Here is a 17,360-nt window from a genome sequence, read left to right as displayed (position 1 = left end):
TTCTATTTTAAAATTTTCATAAGGGAACCAGACGCCACCTTAATATATCACTGCGCCATATTATCATCAACTTTATATTTACCACTAAATATACCTTTAAGATATTTATTTCTAAGAAATTTTCATTTTGATTTGATTTTTATTCTTTCTTTAAAAAAAGAACTTCATTTTGGTATAGATTCACCAAGATCTAAAACTATTTTCTCACGCGCAATACAGGTAAAAACCAATTTACCGATTACGGAAGTTGACAAACAATGCAAATGGCCTCCTAATTACAGTGAAAATGCTAAAATATTTCGTGTTGTTATTGGTGTTTCAGGCTGTTATTGGACAGGCAAAAGTTTGTAAGTATCTTTGGAAGTACTATCGCACATACAATGAATAAAATTCGTCATGTAAAGTCATGAACACCTGTGCACACATGTGAACTGTGTAACTTATTTAGTTGTGGCTCACAACTGTTATTTTGGGCCTTTCTCTTCTGGTATGAGCTTAGTATCATACCTTGAAGCTCGACTGGCATCGTTGAAATAGTAATTGTCATACTACTTCCCCAACTCCTTCAAAAAAATTGGTGACATACTATTGTGTACAGGTGAGGATCAAGATACTTGCAAATTCTGACTCATAAGTACAATGAGTAAGATTTTAACAACACAATGCAAAACTTGAAAATTAATGTTATCTAAAAGGTTGATTGAAATAGCTGCACCAGTTGTTAAGGCCTAAAAAATCACCTCTATTTCTGCAAATTGACCTTACGTTTTTTTTCCCGTTTTTTGCACAAGCACTACATCAAAAATTCTGAAGGTGTCTCAAAAACAATCCTGTCAAAAACTTTTGTAAAATAAGTTATGCCTATACCTAAGCAGTGATTGGGATTAAGCATTTTGAGGCTCAGTCATTTTTAATGATTTTCAGAATTAAAGTTCGTTAAAATTTCTTATTTCAATGGGTCATTTTCAGCAGCAGTGCTCCAGCTAGAAATTGAAAGGGGCAGATTGCTGTCGAGCAGAGAGGCACCTTTGTAGTCAGAAAAGGGCACTTTTTTTTGGTTCGCATGTTTACCATGTTAAGTTGATTGTTTAACTTTAAAAATGATTTTCTTGTATAAAATGTATAATACGAAAATTTGATAGAACCATATAAATGAGGATTGCCAAAAAAACGACCTTTTACAGTTCAATGTTACCATGGTCTGTCTTGTAATTAATTTGGTTTGCACAACGTTCGAAACTGTTTCATAAATATTTAATCCAGTAAATAATAACTAAATCTTTTAAAATCTAACGAGCAGCGAGTTTTTATAAGTTATTTTAAGAAATCTATTCTTAGTCATGTCATAGGTCATGATTAAATCATGTCCGCTGCCGTACTGGTTCAAACAAGCAATCGAACTTTTAAAATTATGTATTTTTTTTTAAACTTTTGTTTGAAAATTTAATGTCATCAGTACATGTACGTTGTCACATAAATATTTTATTTGAAAAAAAATAATAAAATGACTGGTACTGAGTTGAGTCTGTATTGAAGAACGATGTGATTGATGCGTTAGTCTTTGCAATTTTCTGCTTGTCGCTGGCAAGTTGAGCTAAACGTCGTTTGTGCAAAGGCATAGTGGTTTATGAATAACTAAAAACTGACTCAAAACGCTTGTTATATACCTTTATCAGCTGTGACATTGAGTAGTCTTGTTGAGATCAATCATACCGCCCAAGCGGCGGGCACACACTGAGGTTTGCATCACCTGCTTCAAACTAATTATGTTAATCAATTACACAAAACACAAGGTAAATTGTAACTGATATCTGGTAATTAACGCCTTTGGAGTTTAATCTACACTAATTGATTTTAATGACATGATTGTATTCTCCAGGTAAACTTCAGGTACGTGTCATGACTGTAGTTGTAATATTTATGACAGGAAATCGATTGATCATGCAAAAAACCACCTGTTCAGAACTTACGGTTGCAAAAAAGGCACAAGGGGGTATCAGAAAAGTCGTAAGGGCACCAAGGGCACGACGCCCTTCTATTTCGGGCTACCAAGACCATTGAGCAGGAATGTGATTAAAAAGCACATGGCCCCCCTTTTTTGCTCAGTATTTTTTATGGATGTTTGGAAATTATAATCAATCAAGATTTAGAGCCAAATCTCCTTCAAATTGAATCAAAATTACTTTATTAAGCATCTTTGATATTAATAACAGATGGCCCATGACCTTCATTTTGCACTTGTAGGTAGTGGCAGTCCTTTTAATGATAAAGTAATGATGCTTTATTGTGTCATGTACATGTACTGTACCTTGGACCATCACTAATCTACATGTAAACCCTTTAATTTTAAAGTCATATTTTATATAAATAAAATATGTTTTTTTCAATTCAAAAAATTTAAGCATTCCACTAAAAACCACTTTTTCAAGTAATAACAAGATATAAAGTAACACTAAACCAAAAAAAAAATTGTTTCTCAGCATTTTGCAGATAATAAGCAGGATACATGTATATAATCGTCTGGTAAGAAAAGTATCTGTTTTATCAATTTGTTCAATGTGTCATAGTTTTTCTTTCCTCCTTCATCTCCTCCGGGCTTGACTTTTTATGAGCAGCTCATTGGGTGTTTGTAGAAAAAAGAGGACACTTACCCAACTGGTGCACCTGGTCCACGCTCCCAGTTTTTAGTGGAGTCCGAGTTGCTCGTTTGCGTTTGTTACTTTGTATGTATTATTTTAGTTACTTTACATGTGTATGTTCTTTGTTGTGTTTTTCTGATTTCCATGTCTGGTTTTTGTCCCTGGATTTCATTCTTTTGATTACTGCTAGATTCGTGGTTCCCTTGATTACTCATACATCACCCGGCTCTAAGTCCATACAAACTTGTCATCACTTTGTGTCTGTCGTTGAAATGATTTTATTACTCTTTCTCCAAAGTGTTGGATTTGGGAAGGAAATTGGTAAATTGGGATCATGAAAAGCTGGGGTAAACTGGTATTTTGGGGAAATTTGCATGATTTTTAAATGACTTTGCATGGGGAAACAGCCTATAATTGGAGGTAAGAAAATCACTGCATTGTGATATACATTTCAAGTTTTATTTGATAAAATTCTCAATAAATTATAGTTTACACAACAAGACAAAACAGTTTAGCAGTATGCTTCACAAATGATGGACATAAAAATATACCATATTTACTGGTGAAGTTCATGCAGACATACATTTCCTGTTGAATAATTATTGTTTTTTTGCACACATACATGTACCATATACAAAAATGTATGTATAGTTCTGTCTAACCAGAAATTTAATATTTTCTAATTATAAATTGACGGTCAATAAACAGGATAATAAAAATATGAAAAAAAAACTGAAAAGTGGAAGACAATCATGGAACAAAACTACATACATGTAGTACATGTATTTGTTCTACTAATGAGCTTTTATTATTTACAAACCAGTAGCAGCTAGCAATGGGAAGGGTAAGTAGAAAAGAAAACTAATTATTCCCATGCTACACCAGTTCTTTTTATTTTTGTTTGAGATTTTGTTTTTGTGTGCTGCAAAATTATTTCATATTTTTGAGACTTCTGACAGGACTATATGGACCAGTCCTACTTCTCTGATGCATGCCTTTAGGTGATGATCAGATTAAGACTTGTCAGTAGTGTTTGTGATTGTAATGTTTTATATTGAAGAAATGAGCAGAAGCGAAATAATACAGTCAATATATTTTAGTCATCCCAAAGATCTACTTGACTTTGGCTATTATGATCTTTATCAAATTTATATAAGAATTTAATAACATAACCTCTCAGTTACATCTGTATTGTAAAACTGTTCATTTCTTTCAGAAATTTAACATGTACAATCTGTATGTGTATTATTACATCTTTGCATGGAAGCATTTGTTTCTCTAACCATGATTTGTTCTCCTTGTTTTTTATTGAATTGTCTTGAGTTATGTTCACTCTCATTTTTGTGTTTAATTACCATTGAAGTTCATGATACTCTGTTCACTGTCCACCTTGTTTATGTTGATACATGTGTATACATATAGTTGGCATGTTCAGTCTACTACACAGTTAACTTACCAGTTTCTACTTGATTAGATACATGCACAAACTTCAGAAAATTATATCAGGAAATTTTTTTTTTAAATGCTGTCATTGAGTGAAAACTTTATCGTGATTGACCACAGGATATTACAGGGTGGGACTGCTCCACCTCTAAATTTTAATCAAATGTTAAAAAATGAATTTATAACCTATATGTATATAGTGTAAATATTGAGTAGGAAATTACTTTTTTTCTCTTTTGAAGTAAAATGTAAGCTAAGACCTTAAATAAATTAAAAGAATAAATTATTCTACATTGTATATTTATATGTACATTACTGCTGGAGTTTGAAGATATTTAAAAAAAAAAAAATAAAACACTATTGTAACTTGAAATGGCCTAACCTCATTATGAAATTATACTAATTTGTCATGCTCGAATATATGCAGTATATATTTTACATTTATGCACATAAATGTATAAATATACATTTATACACCTACATGTGCCAAGAAACTATTGTATTGTATGAACTAAACTGAACTTTTTTGTGTAGTTTTAAGGTGGTGTGTTAGTACAGATGGAGGATATGCAAAATGTGAGGCATTTAAAAACAATTTGTTACGACTAAGTAGTGAGGGCTTAGACACTGACAAAGTCATTCCAGATTTCTCTTGTGTTCCTGGTAATGATATGTAAGTATTTTTAATCTTATCTTAAAACATGTTTATAAGATATACAGTGCACTGTAGATCTAACTTTGAATATAAAAAACATCATTCTTAAATGACTTGTTACATGTACTTTGTGACCATACCCAGTGCCTAACAATGGATAATCACCTGCATTTCCAGTTCACCACTGATTGTTCATCCAAATAAATCATCAAGACTTCTGTTGTCATAGTAAGTATATATATATATATATATGTAAACGAAGTCATTTGCACACATGGAAATACCAAGAGAGGTTAGATTTCCATACATGTAGCAACTTAATGGTAATGTATGTTAAAATAAGAACAATTGTCTTTTCTCAGATTTGATTGTATGAAGATGATACAAGATGGGAAAGCTGATGTGATGGCTTTAGATACAGGACAAGGATATTTCGCTGGAAGATACCACAATATGCAGCCTTTAGTTGCTGAAAAGTATGCTAGTGGTTCAGGTAAGTTGAAAAGTATGCTCCTGGTTCAGGTAAGTATATTAAAGAGAAATAACTTAAATCTTGACAGTACAAATAAATTTTCAGTAGTCTCTGTCTGTTTTTGTTCATTATGCCTCAAGTTTTGGATTGAGTTAAATCCTGCCTATGAAAAATAATCACATTGGAAAAGACATACTCATGTACATAGGAACATCATGATACACATTTTCATGAAAATAATGGTTTAGTGTACCAAGGAAATATATAAGGTAGACAACTGCTATTTTGAGAAGCATCATCATGGAAACCAGTTTTCTTATTTCATTATACAATGCATATATCTCATATTATTCTGATTTCACTAAACATGAATACACTATTTGTGTCAGTACAATGAAAAAAGCAAGATGTAAAATATCAGTTTTTTTATTCCTTATTTTATAGAATGTTTTTGTATACATGGCAATCCTTATTTACAGCTACAGATGGAATGACCTACTATTCAGTTGCTGTAGTGAAGGGCAGTGATAGATTTGGATCTGGGGCTGGAGCTGGAACTCAGATGGGCAGTGGTCTACTTGGAGCTAATGCTTGCTTTCCTGGTACATTCTATAGACATATTTACTTAAAACATCTTTCATTTCGCTCAAACTTCTTAAATATCAAGAATGAAAGTTTATCTGATTGAAGAAGAAAGATTTCTATAAATGATACATGAGTGTTACATTAAAGAAATGTTGACAATGTGCATTACTTAATTGATTAAGTGTAAGTATTTGTAAGAATCAGGCAAAATGGAAAAAAATCAGAAACATGCAGTGTTCTCCCCAGGTTCTGAAAGCACTGTGCTTTACAGCGCTATCGAGTTTGAGTGCTGGGCTATTGACCTCTGTACAGCGCTATATTGCTACCAGGGCTGTGCTATTAAGTTTAATATGAGGATTAAAAATCAGTATTGACAGGAAACGTGTGTGCCCCAAGGTCATTTATGGCATCTTACTAGGTAATTAGCTGAACAAATAGTAGTAAACATGCTATGGTCTATTGATCACCCCATGACGGCACAGGTGTCTGAAGCCAATCATAATTATGACATTGCCAACAAAATTCTTATTCAGTCACCCAACTGGCCACAAATTAATTTTAAGGAAGTTGTCAATCAGGTACAGAACTGAGTAATCAAAACTTAACTATGGTCAAAGGTAACTCAACTCTTGCTAAAAGCATGTGGCTATTTATAAATGCAAGGTTGAATGTTGCACAACCACAATATGTTTTCAATATTTAGAAACTGATTTACCTTATAAAAGAAAGTATTTAATTCACAAACATTATTTATTCTATCAGATATTTCCACTTTATTCTTTGAAAATAAAAAGGGAAATGGGCGGTCTTTGTTTGCATTGCCATGTTGTTGTGTATCATCCGCACATGTTTTTGGCGGGAAAATCAGATAAGAAATAGATAGTAAAATTCCCCAAGTCAAAAATAGTACCCCAGGTGTGGTGAAAGTTCTGTCATGAAAACTTTATTTTAACATAATAATAAAAAAAAAACAACAAAACAACGAGTGTGTCAACCTTAAATAACAAGAATAAGATTTATGCTTTTGACTTCCTGGAATTTTGGCAACATGAATTTTAAGACCAGAGTAGTCTAGTACATGTACCTAATCAATAACTCTAAATCTATAAATATATTGAAAGTCAGAAAGACTACAAAAAGAGTTTAATAGAGAATGCTCGTAATCAAGTGAATATCTCATTCATAAAAGGGCCTAAAACAAATAGAAAATTGTAATTTCCCATGGGTCTGCCATCAGCAAAAATTTGCAGGTAAAACATCAATAAAGAACCCTGGGTGTGTATGAATAAGGGGAAATGTTTATGAAGTATTATTTATAGTACATGTATTTGTTTAAAACATAACAAAAAAAAACTATTAAAGTTATTATTACTGCAGTTGTAAAATATTTACCTATGAATTATTCATATAAACATTAACAGCAAAGTACATTTTGAATACACACTTAAATTTTTAAATAATACATAAAATATGAAGTGGCACTTTGAGACAAGGGACCTACTAATGTTGTGTCACATGCGCTGAATACAGCGCTATCCAAAAATCCTGGGGAGAACACTGACATGCATGTGAAAACCCCACCATTCTGACAATGAAATTTCACTCAAGGATGCTTTCTCTATTTGAAAAGACTATTATTTGATTTCTGCTTTGCTGGATTCGCTTAGAAGTTTTTAAATACAATGTTAGAAAAATGAAGTTTTTGACAGAGTTATCTGCCCTTGAAATGTTCATTTTCAGTGTATTTCAATGAAATTATAACTGAATTTACCAACATGATATGGAAAATCTTGTCTTTTTTTCTTGATTCTCATGGTGCAAGTAGTCAAATTAAACTTTCAAAATGGTGTATTTTTTATACCATGTTTTACCCACTGCCTGATTCTTACAGAGAATGACTCTTAAATACTGTTTATATCCAAGTTATAATCATTGTTATGCTAAATAAAATATTTTAGCAATAAGATTTTTCATTTTTCTATATGAGTTATTCCGGTTCTTTGGAACCTCTAGATGCTAATTATAATTTCAGTGCAATAATATAGTAAATATATTGTGTATTTACCAGGTATTGGGACAGCAGCTGGATGGTTATATCCCATCAGTACAATGTTAGATAATGGTGATTTCCAAGTTAGGGAATGTAATGCTGTTGTCAAGGCTGTTACAGATTTCTTTAACAATATGTGTCTACCAGGAGCTCTTACTTCATTTTATAATCCATTTGGTAAGTATACTAGGCATCACATACATAACACATTGTTCTAATTTGAAATAAAAATTGGTCAATAGTATTATTGACACCTACCGATATTTAAAGTGTGCTAAATAACATGCTCATTCATATCCAAAAAAAAGCTTCTCCGTAAAATGTGAATTGTTCAAATTCTATGTCATTTTAAATCCAGATCACAATGTTTACATTGTCAAATCAGCCATGATTTTGTTAGCAAGACGATTTTTGGTTGTTGGTTGTTGGTAGTTTGACAAAAACTAAGGTTTACCACCTTATTTTGTGCCAAAAATTCTTCTAAAGGTTATCGTTCCTACATAGTAATTGTTTTTTTTTTTTCAAATTCGTGAGAAATTACATTTTCGTCAATATAAAAATGAAAAACTACAATTATCAGTATTTTGTCAACAATTGGCACTTAGCAAAAAAATGGCAGAATGACAATACAATTTCTCTTAAGGAATTATAAAATTGTTTTTTGATTATGCATATTAATTGTAAGTACTGGTCTTTGGTTTTTTAAACTGAGAAATGCATAACAAATAAAAAAGGAAGACAACTCAGCCTCGATAAAGGAATGGCTGAAGAAAATTACAGCTAGTTGAAATAAACCAGTTCCAATTTCAGTACAAATCTAGGTAGGCTACTGAGTAGTTTAAATAGCTTCCAGGTAGAAATCTGCCCAACATTAAAATGTAAATCGAAAATGGGCTTGAACTGATGTCAAATATAATAATTATTTGGATTAAAGAGTCTGGATTTTTTCTCATGCCTATGTCAATTACATTGTTACCATTGTCCAAAAAATTAAGTAGCTGTCTTTGTAAGAATCATGCAAAATCTGAAATATGTGATACACCCCAAAAAAGGCTACATATTTTTATTTTTGTAATTAAGTTGTTTTATGGGTCAATACTATGAAATGTGTAATTATTCATTCAAAACTGCCTGCTCTTAGGAGATAATCAACATTGAAAATCCAATAGATTCTGTTGTATTTGAGTGTCAATTAGAGAGTTATCTCCCTTAATTTTGAAATCTACAGTGTATTCTATATAATTTTTTTCTCCTAAGAGCATAGGTAATATGAAAAACCGAATGTTAATTTCTATTTACTATGGCATTTCAAACAAAATATAAAAAATGAAAATAAGTAGGCTTTTCACCCATGAATCACATCTTGCATGATTCTTAGCTGGAGTACTTCTTAAATCATATGCAGTAGTATAGATTTATCAGTCTCAAGTATTCACCAGTGTGATGTTGTATTTATCAGTCTCAAGTATTCACCAATGTGATGTTGTATTTTGGTGTGTATAATACACATTTATGTATTGTACACCATACAATTTTGAAGGTCAAAATGTGTGAAAAAAGTTTTTTTAGTCGTAGATTGCAGGAGAATTTTGTAAGACAAAAGATCAATATTTTGCACTTGATCAGACACTAACACATCATGTTAAGGTCAGTAGCTACATAAAGGGGATAATTTTAACTTGGTAGCATGATAAAATTGACACAGGATGTATGAAATGGCTTATAAAACAAAACTCAAACCTCGGTTATGAATCAAATTTCACAATTTTTTATTTTAAAATGTACTTTCAAAAAAGAAAATTGTTAAAAATAATCAAGTAAGTTTCAAAATACTTGACTGCAAAAACATTTAAGAAGGAGGGTTTGACGAAAACAGGACTTTGTTACTTTTTGGTTTTTAGTTGCATCATTTTAATCTCTAACCGTGTTTTATGAGAAAAAAATATTGTACAACCTTTGTCTGAAACATATTATTAAGACATTAAAACATGATTTGAAGAAAATATCATTTAAAATTGAATACTTACAGATATTTTTGATGATTAGATACTTTCTTTCAGAACCGTTTCACTTCTGGTTTGTTTGTTCACATTATGCGATCTCTTTTTTTCTCATACAAAAATCTTTCATTCTGTGGCCAATTTGTACATATTGATGCATACAACACACCCCAATGTTCTGGAAATGATTTTTCCATATAAAAATGTGCGCATTATACACATTAAAATATATCATATGATGTATATTTTACTGGAGTGAAAAATTATCTGCTGAAACTATAATTTGAATTGTTAACTCAATATGGGATATACCTGTAAAAATCCAATGTAACTTATATCAGGATTGAATTGAAGTACATGACATTTAACCCATGGTTTCTCTTGTGAATTTGGCACATTATTACTTTATTACTGCTTTTAGGTAACAATCCGACAGAGATCTGTCAGTTATGTAGAGGTACAGGAGGGACTAAATGTTCTACTAGGGACCCCAGTGCTGGCTATGGAGGGGCTTTTAGATGTTTACAGAATGGTGATGGTGAAGTGGCCTTCCTACGTCATGATACTGTAACATCTATGACAAATAATGCTTCTTCAGTAAGTAAATTTAAATTTGACACATCATGTCTTGATCAAAGTTGACATTAATATATCAGTGTTCTAATTGCTGAATAAAAGAGGACAAAGTCCCAATAACTGTAATCATTACAAATTTAACCTATAACCATTGAAGCCCAGAAAGCCCAATTTCAGACTGACATGAAGTTAATATTTAATAGTTTCGTATCTTTAAAATAAAATGCTCTTTTTTCACATCTTGCAGTTTTGTAAAATTACATATCTTGGTTAATGTAAACTGAAAATGGCATAAAAAATACCAATATATTTAACTTCATCCTCCTGCAGGTTATTCCTGCCTCATAATATTTTTTTGTTATTATTATATTTTGTGTGTCAAAAGAATTTCTGTTGTTAGTCATTCAGAAATGAATGGAAATAGCCTGAGATATTCTAAAATATATAATGAGAATAGGTATGGTGTATATGTCAAACAGACAACAACCCCACCAGGATGAAAATGTCAGTCCAAGGCCACCCATTGAAAGTGAACGAGGTAACCCTCATACCACTGGACAGTCTGTAGCTGTGTATTTTGTTTCAGGAATATGTACTTCTTTGTCCTAATGGTATGACACGGCCACTAGGTGACTACATCAACTGTAACTTTGGAAAAATCCCTTCAAACACCATTATGACTTCAGCTTTAAAGGATGATGCTACAAGGACAGCTTACAGAACCTTTCTGTTAAAAGCCTCTAGTTGGTTTGGTTATAACAAGCCATACAGTGGTAGATTTGCAATGTTCAATTCTGATTCTTGGTTAGAGTATGGAAATAGACACAGAGACCTTATGTTCACAGATACAACAAAGGAATTAGTAGATGTTGGGGAGAAGGACACATACTATAAGTGGGTTGGTAAGTATCTTAAGCACTGTATTCTACTTTGTAGTAACACCATTGTTTACTTAAAAGAGGTATGAATTTTATATTATACTCTCGCAAATTCTGTTTGTGGATGGGTATATAAATTTCAGTCAGTTTCTTTTTGTCTGTCTGTCCTAGTTAATATTGTCTACATCCCCACTTTTTTATAACTCTGGAATCTAATGAAACTTTATGTCGTATTCATATGAATCTTCATACAGTTTAAGACAACTAATTTGGGATGTACATGTGTCGGGAATATACATTTCTAAATGTGCTGTTGAAAAATACATATATTTTTTTTTTATTTGTACATATTCTTGTTTTCAGATACCAAGTTCTATGACAACCTTGACAAGATGAACCAATGTCCATTGAATTATGCCAAATGGTGTGTAATATCAGCAGGTGAAAAGGAGAAATGTGAGAAAATGATGATGGCATTTGGTGCTAAGGATTTAAAACCACAGTTAGATTGTGTCCTGGGAAAGAGTACAGACCACTGTATGCAGCTGATTAGAGATGGAGATGCTGATTTGATGACATTAGATGCTGGAGATGTTTATTTAGGGGGAGAGTATGTAGTTTTAGAATTGATTATTGTTAAAAGATTAAATCCAAATCTTGTAAGAGGAGATGTGAAGTGTTTATTAGGATAATATTTACCATGCCAGCAGCTTTATTTGCTATACACTGTCTTTCTTGCAGAGCACAAACAAACTATGAAGGCATGTTTCAATTTTGTGAAGATGAAGTAGTTAAATGTAGAAATTTGGCCTCCTTACTGAAATAGATTCTCTCAACTATAACAGAGAGAAAATAATGATAAATTTATACATGGTGTACTATATTTTTGTTGTTGAAAATTTCTTTGTAAGTCACTGGGAATATCATCAAAATGACATAATATTATTTTTCAGTATTCATCTAATCTTGTTTTATTTTTAATTTTTAGAAAATATGGATTAAAGCCAATAGCAGCAGAGGATTATGGGAACATGGAGGCATCATTTTATGTTGTAGCTGCTGCATGGAAGAGAAATCCAACTATGACATTATTTAATCTCAAAGGTATTCTTAATGACATAAACCAAAATTTTTCAAACCTTGACAAATGAAATTATCAAATTATTATAGATTCATTGCACTGTTGAATGAAATATTTACTTGCTATATTTTATATTGACCAGTACTTAAATAATTACTCCTTATATTTTTGTAGACAAGAGAGCCTGTATGGCAGGGATGGCCAGGGGAGATGGATGGTTGATACCTGTCAGTATATTTATAGAAACACAGCAATTTGATCCTCAGTTCTGTAGTATATTTGATAATTTAGGTAAGTGGTTGGTGTCAGGTTAATGATTGAAGTTTTTAGAGGTTGGACAGTCTTTCCAATTTTTCCAAAAATTACCGATATCATTTATAGAACTAAACTCAAAACTTTAATTTCCTTGGTACATTCTGTTTGTTGCCTGGGTCTTTTGTAGGTTTGATTCAGTTTCAACCAAGCTTAAGGAAATGACAGCTAAATTAAAGTTTTATATAATGAATGAAATCTTGAAAGCTGTATTCATCATAAAACAAACAAGAATATAGGATTTAAGTTGCATAAATTGACCTTAACCTAAAATTTGGTACTCAAGGTCTTGAACCCTATTCATTTTGAAGATTATTGGTAAAAAGATGGATGTTATAAAATGGAAGAGTAAGGGATATTAATTTAATGAGCAATTCTCATAGTTTTTGTAGGTTATATATGGGTTGTTATGTATGTTGTTGATTATATATTGGTTGTTATGTATGCTTTATAAAGGATAATTCAAATTGTTTCATTTTCTGTGTTTTTCACAGGTCAGTTGTTTATAAGAACATGCATACCAGGAGCTTTAGATGAGGAGTACAACCCTAACCAGGAACCTATTAGTTTGTGTGAAGGATGTGCTGCTGGTGGATTTAAGAAATGTCAGAGAAATCAGATAGAACAGTACTATGGAGCTACTGGAGCATTCAGATGTCTTGTAGAAAGTAGGTTTCTCAAGTGAAAAATACTGTCATCATATGCACAGACACCTGTGTATAGATCATATTTGATCATTAGTCCTTGGACTGGGTGGCTAAGTGGTTAAATAGCTAGACTTGTAATCATGAGGTAGTCATCACTATGGGTTTGAGCCCACCCCCATAGTGGCTAGGATTCAGACACATACCCTAGACTGGTGTTTCACAGATTTTCCAGCCATGTGATAAGCTCTTATTGGGCAAAACTGCCTCATTGATAGCCACTGCTTCTCTTCCAAGCATGTGGCATATAAAGGGAAAGAGTGACAAGCAGTCAGCTCAGTGTCAGACTGTGAATTATTGAAATGGCATGCCTGTGCACGTGCTGTTAGTTCTGTGGTCCAGCACAATAAAAGCCAGGCTCTGCGTGTTGAATTAGTAGATAGCAGGGTCTGATTGATTGTTCAATAGTCCTCATCTTGAAATGTATAAAATATCTGCCATAGGATGTTAAACCATAATCAATCAACCATATGAGCTAAAAGATTGTAAATCAAAGTTCTACAGAGCTTATGTTAATTGTTGACTTGACATGTACACTCATGACAATTTTTTGTGAATATTACAACTGGTGCATCCTTCTACAAAACATTAATTCAGGAGAAAGGAATAAATATTTTAAAGTCTTTTTTAATTTCTATCAATTTGTATTTGATGTGCTTCATGAATATTATTTTTTTATTTTAGATGGTGGAGATTTGGCTTTTGTAAGACATTTGACTGTACGAGATAACACAGATGCAAGGAACCATGCTATCTGGGCACGGAATAGAAGATCTGATGACTATGAATTAATGTGTAAGGATGGTACTAGGAAGCCTATTGATGACTGGAGGAACTGCCATCTTGGAAAACTACCATCTAATGCTGTAGTTACTGGAAGTATGTTTACATATAAGTATTTCATTTAACAAATTGAAACAGATAAAACGGTAATTTTTTTCAAATTTACCGATTGACTGCAAAATTAAAATCTTGAAAATATAACTGTAATTTAATTTTACATTAAGCAGTAGCACGAGATTAAACAGGCACTGCTTCAGACCTATAGAAATTACATGCACATTTTTTACACCAAACCACACAATTTTTTTTCCATAAAACCACCAGTTACATGGTCATTTATTTTAAACTATATTTGATTTTTTATCTTTTTTTTAACAACCTAAAAAAAAAACAATTACCTGACCAAGTGCTATATCATTATTTTGAGTGAATTATTTTTTGTCTCAAAAATATCAAAACCTTCACTTAATGATTAAATCATTCTATGCCAGACAAATCCCTTATTTACCAACACATTTAAGCTTGACATTAACTAAATAAAAACAATTACATATATTTTAACATACATGGTATAAACCAAGTTTGTTTTATTTATTTTTTCAGAACACAAATCTGAAGCAGATGTGTTGATATACTGGCAGTTGTTGAATTATGGACAACAGTTTTTCTCTTCTGATACGTACGTATTTGAAAAATTCTATTTTACTTAAAGCTCATCTCCAAGTGCAAGCCTGCAATAGACTGCAACTACTCCAATCTTACTGAGATATATATATGAAGTTTTGGAATTTATGTATCATAGCAAAAGAAAGCAGAACACCATATATAGATGCAAAGAAAATATTATGATAAATTTTGTGTTAGTCAGAGGCTACTGAGGCTATTTATTTTAGGGTAAAAGGTAGGGGCAATAGCCACATTTCTTTTCAAATCTATTTATTTCAGTGGTCTTAGCTAGAAAAATGGAAATGGAACTGCCATTTTTGGTTTTCTTTTAACAATATTCCAATTAAATTTGGTAATGGACATTCTGGAAAGCAGTGAGTTAAGAGTTTAAAATTTAAGAAAATCTCTTTAATTGGCCTAAACCAACGATTTTTTATCTAATTACAGAGAAGGTGATTTCCACATGTTTGACTCTGGGACATGGTACAATGATCTCATGTTTACAGATGATACTGTCAGACTTATACGCATTAGTGATGACCGTAATACTCATCAGAGTTATCTAGGTCGAGATTTTATTGTACAAGCTGAAAAGTTACAGAAATACACGTGTGTTGCAGTAGGGAGTGCTCCAAAAATAAATCTTATTCCTGTTTATATTGTGACTTTGTTAAGCATGCTGAAAATCTTCTTGTAACAAGACAAGATTATCTCCCTTAGCACTGTTTATATTGCTGATCTGTAATGTTTTTTTCCTTATTGCATCAAATAGTATGTTTCTGTTCAAGAATGTTTTCTTTATGTTCTATTACATTTTGAATTTGTTTGTCACTATGTTATAGAGTAAAAATTGTTCTCCATTTGAACAACCCAGTTCAAAACTATTTAAAAGTTACAAATTTTAAGTTGCAGTTAAACTTTTGAAAATCTTTTTCTAATGACAGGATATGTAAGTTTTATTGTATAAATTTCCTCTTTTTTATGGCTTAATATTGCTTTTCATGACCCAATTCATTCTCTAATTAATATAGAATATTATTTCTTATTCATTTCTGTATGTATGTAAAATTGAAGTGACAGTGAGAAAGCATGTGAAAAATTGTGAGAAACTTGATTCATGAATGACACAAATATAGCTATGCAAACCTGTAATTACTTGTAAATAGGATTCATTTTGTCTGAAAGTATTTTTGGCCTTTAACTTTTGATCCTAGACTTTGTGAACTTGAATATTATTTCAATTTCGATACTGTTTTTGGATTTCATATAAGGAATTGTTCAGATATTTTTCAGATACAAGAAATTACATTATAAAAAAATAATTGAAAATCAAGCTGAATTTGCAGACTTCAAGGATTAGAAGTAAAGGCCATAATTTCCTAGTAAGACTTGACAGCACCCAAAGTACCAATGCCTGTACATAATTTGTATATAATCTCTATAGTTTCCAAGTCAGAAGTGCCATTTTCCTCATTGTAAATTAACTTCTCTTGTTGTATGGATGTGATTGGTAGTTGATATTAATTTTACTGTTATGTAGTATAACAATAAACACATTAGGTTTCTCTAGAGGATGATTTAAAAGATGTTGCCTTACAAAGATAGTTAAAATACTTCTTACAAATTTTTGTATTGACTATGTTAATTAAATTATCACTCCCTTATAAAGTTATGTGAATTGAGTATTCCATTGTCATTTTTTTAAAGCACAATTACACCTAAACTGTACAAATTAATTGTGAATGTAGAGTATATCCTGAAGATGTGTACTTAGTTTATTAATTGTGACTAAAATAAATAAATAAATAAAATAATAGAGAAACCATGATTTCTTCTTGAGACAGGGTTCCTCTTCTGGAATTAAAATATATAAACCACAGAAAAAGGCATAAAAATACCTATTATAATTGTACTAACTTTTTTACTTTTGGTGTTGACATTGTAATACTGTGTATAACATTTTTTACAATGTTATTCATTATTTTTTTTTTTATACAAGAGGTTGTCTACCATGTCTTTTTAAAGGAATATATCATTGTTGTTTTACTAAGTATGGTTGTGTATTTTGATTTTACATTCCATGTTTGACCATATCATATATATATATTACAGTTGTGTACATTTTCTGAGCATATCAAATTTACTAGACATTTTATAAAACTCATATTTTTATATTCAATTTTACATGCCATATATTGTAGACATGATTACATACAATGACATTCCGAAAAGAATAAAACTTAAAACAAGACTGGTGTATTTTATTTAACCCTTATATGATGTCCCTTGAAATGTTGATTTTTAGTTTTTCTTTCACACATATCTTGAAAAGTAGAAAATACGGGTAGTAAGTGTGAAAATTAGCAATCTACATCCAAATAATGTCTTATTGAAGATGAAGATAACATGATTGTGTAGCCACTTGGTATATATAAATCTTAAGGAAGTTCTTATTTGTATTTGTCTGCAGCCCACTGGCATGACATGTCTACCCTCCCAGAACACCTGATGTCACT

At 31.5% G+C, this 17,360-nt stretch overlaps 1 protein-coding gene across 3 annotated transcripts; it reads left to right on the top strand.

Moving 5' to 3' along the window:
* The first annotated feature begins 205 nt into the window (after positions 1-205).
* On the top strand, positions 206-17,095 carry LOC148622005 (melanotransferrin-like). 3 transcript variants are annotated; one of them, XM_088571459.1, is made up of 15 exons: positions 222-347; positions 3,463-3,483; positions 4,617-4,755; positions 5,100-5,230; positions 5,689-5,811; positions 7,863-8,021; positions 10,266-10,441; positions 11,007-11,322; positions 11,662-11,908; positions 12,287-12,402; positions 12,554-12,670; positions 13,186-13,359; positions 14,080-14,274; positions 14,782-14,857; positions 15,292-17,095. In XM_088571459.1, exons 1-15 carry the CDS (start codon positions 287-289, stop codon positions 15,539-15,541), a joined length of 2,301 nt encoding a protein of 766 aa, XP_088427585.1. In that variant the 5' UTR covers positions 222-286; the 3' UTR covers positions 15,542-17,095. The 3 variants fall into 3 exon arrangements, with proteins under 3 accessions (XP_088427587.1, XP_088427585.1, XP_088427586.1); XM_088571460.1 differs by having other exon boundaries at positions 225-347; positions 3,466-3,483; XM_088571461.1 differs by lacking the exon at positions 3,463-3,483 and having other exon boundaries at positions 206-347.
* The last annotated feature ends 265 nt before the right edge of the window (positions 17,096-17,360 follow it).

The sequence above is a fragment of the Perna viridis genome, chromosome 3, assembly GCF_037379345.1.
Source record: "Perna viridis isolate PV_CMFRI_1.1 ecotype Kerala chromosome 3, ASM3737934v1, whole genome shotgun sequence".
NCBI classification, from domain to species: Eukaryota; Metazoa; Mollusca; class Bivalvia; order Mytilida; family Mytilidae; genus Perna; species Perna viridis.
Note: the sequence above shows the minus strand (reverse complement) of the source record. Positions and strands in the feature narration are given on the sequence as shown.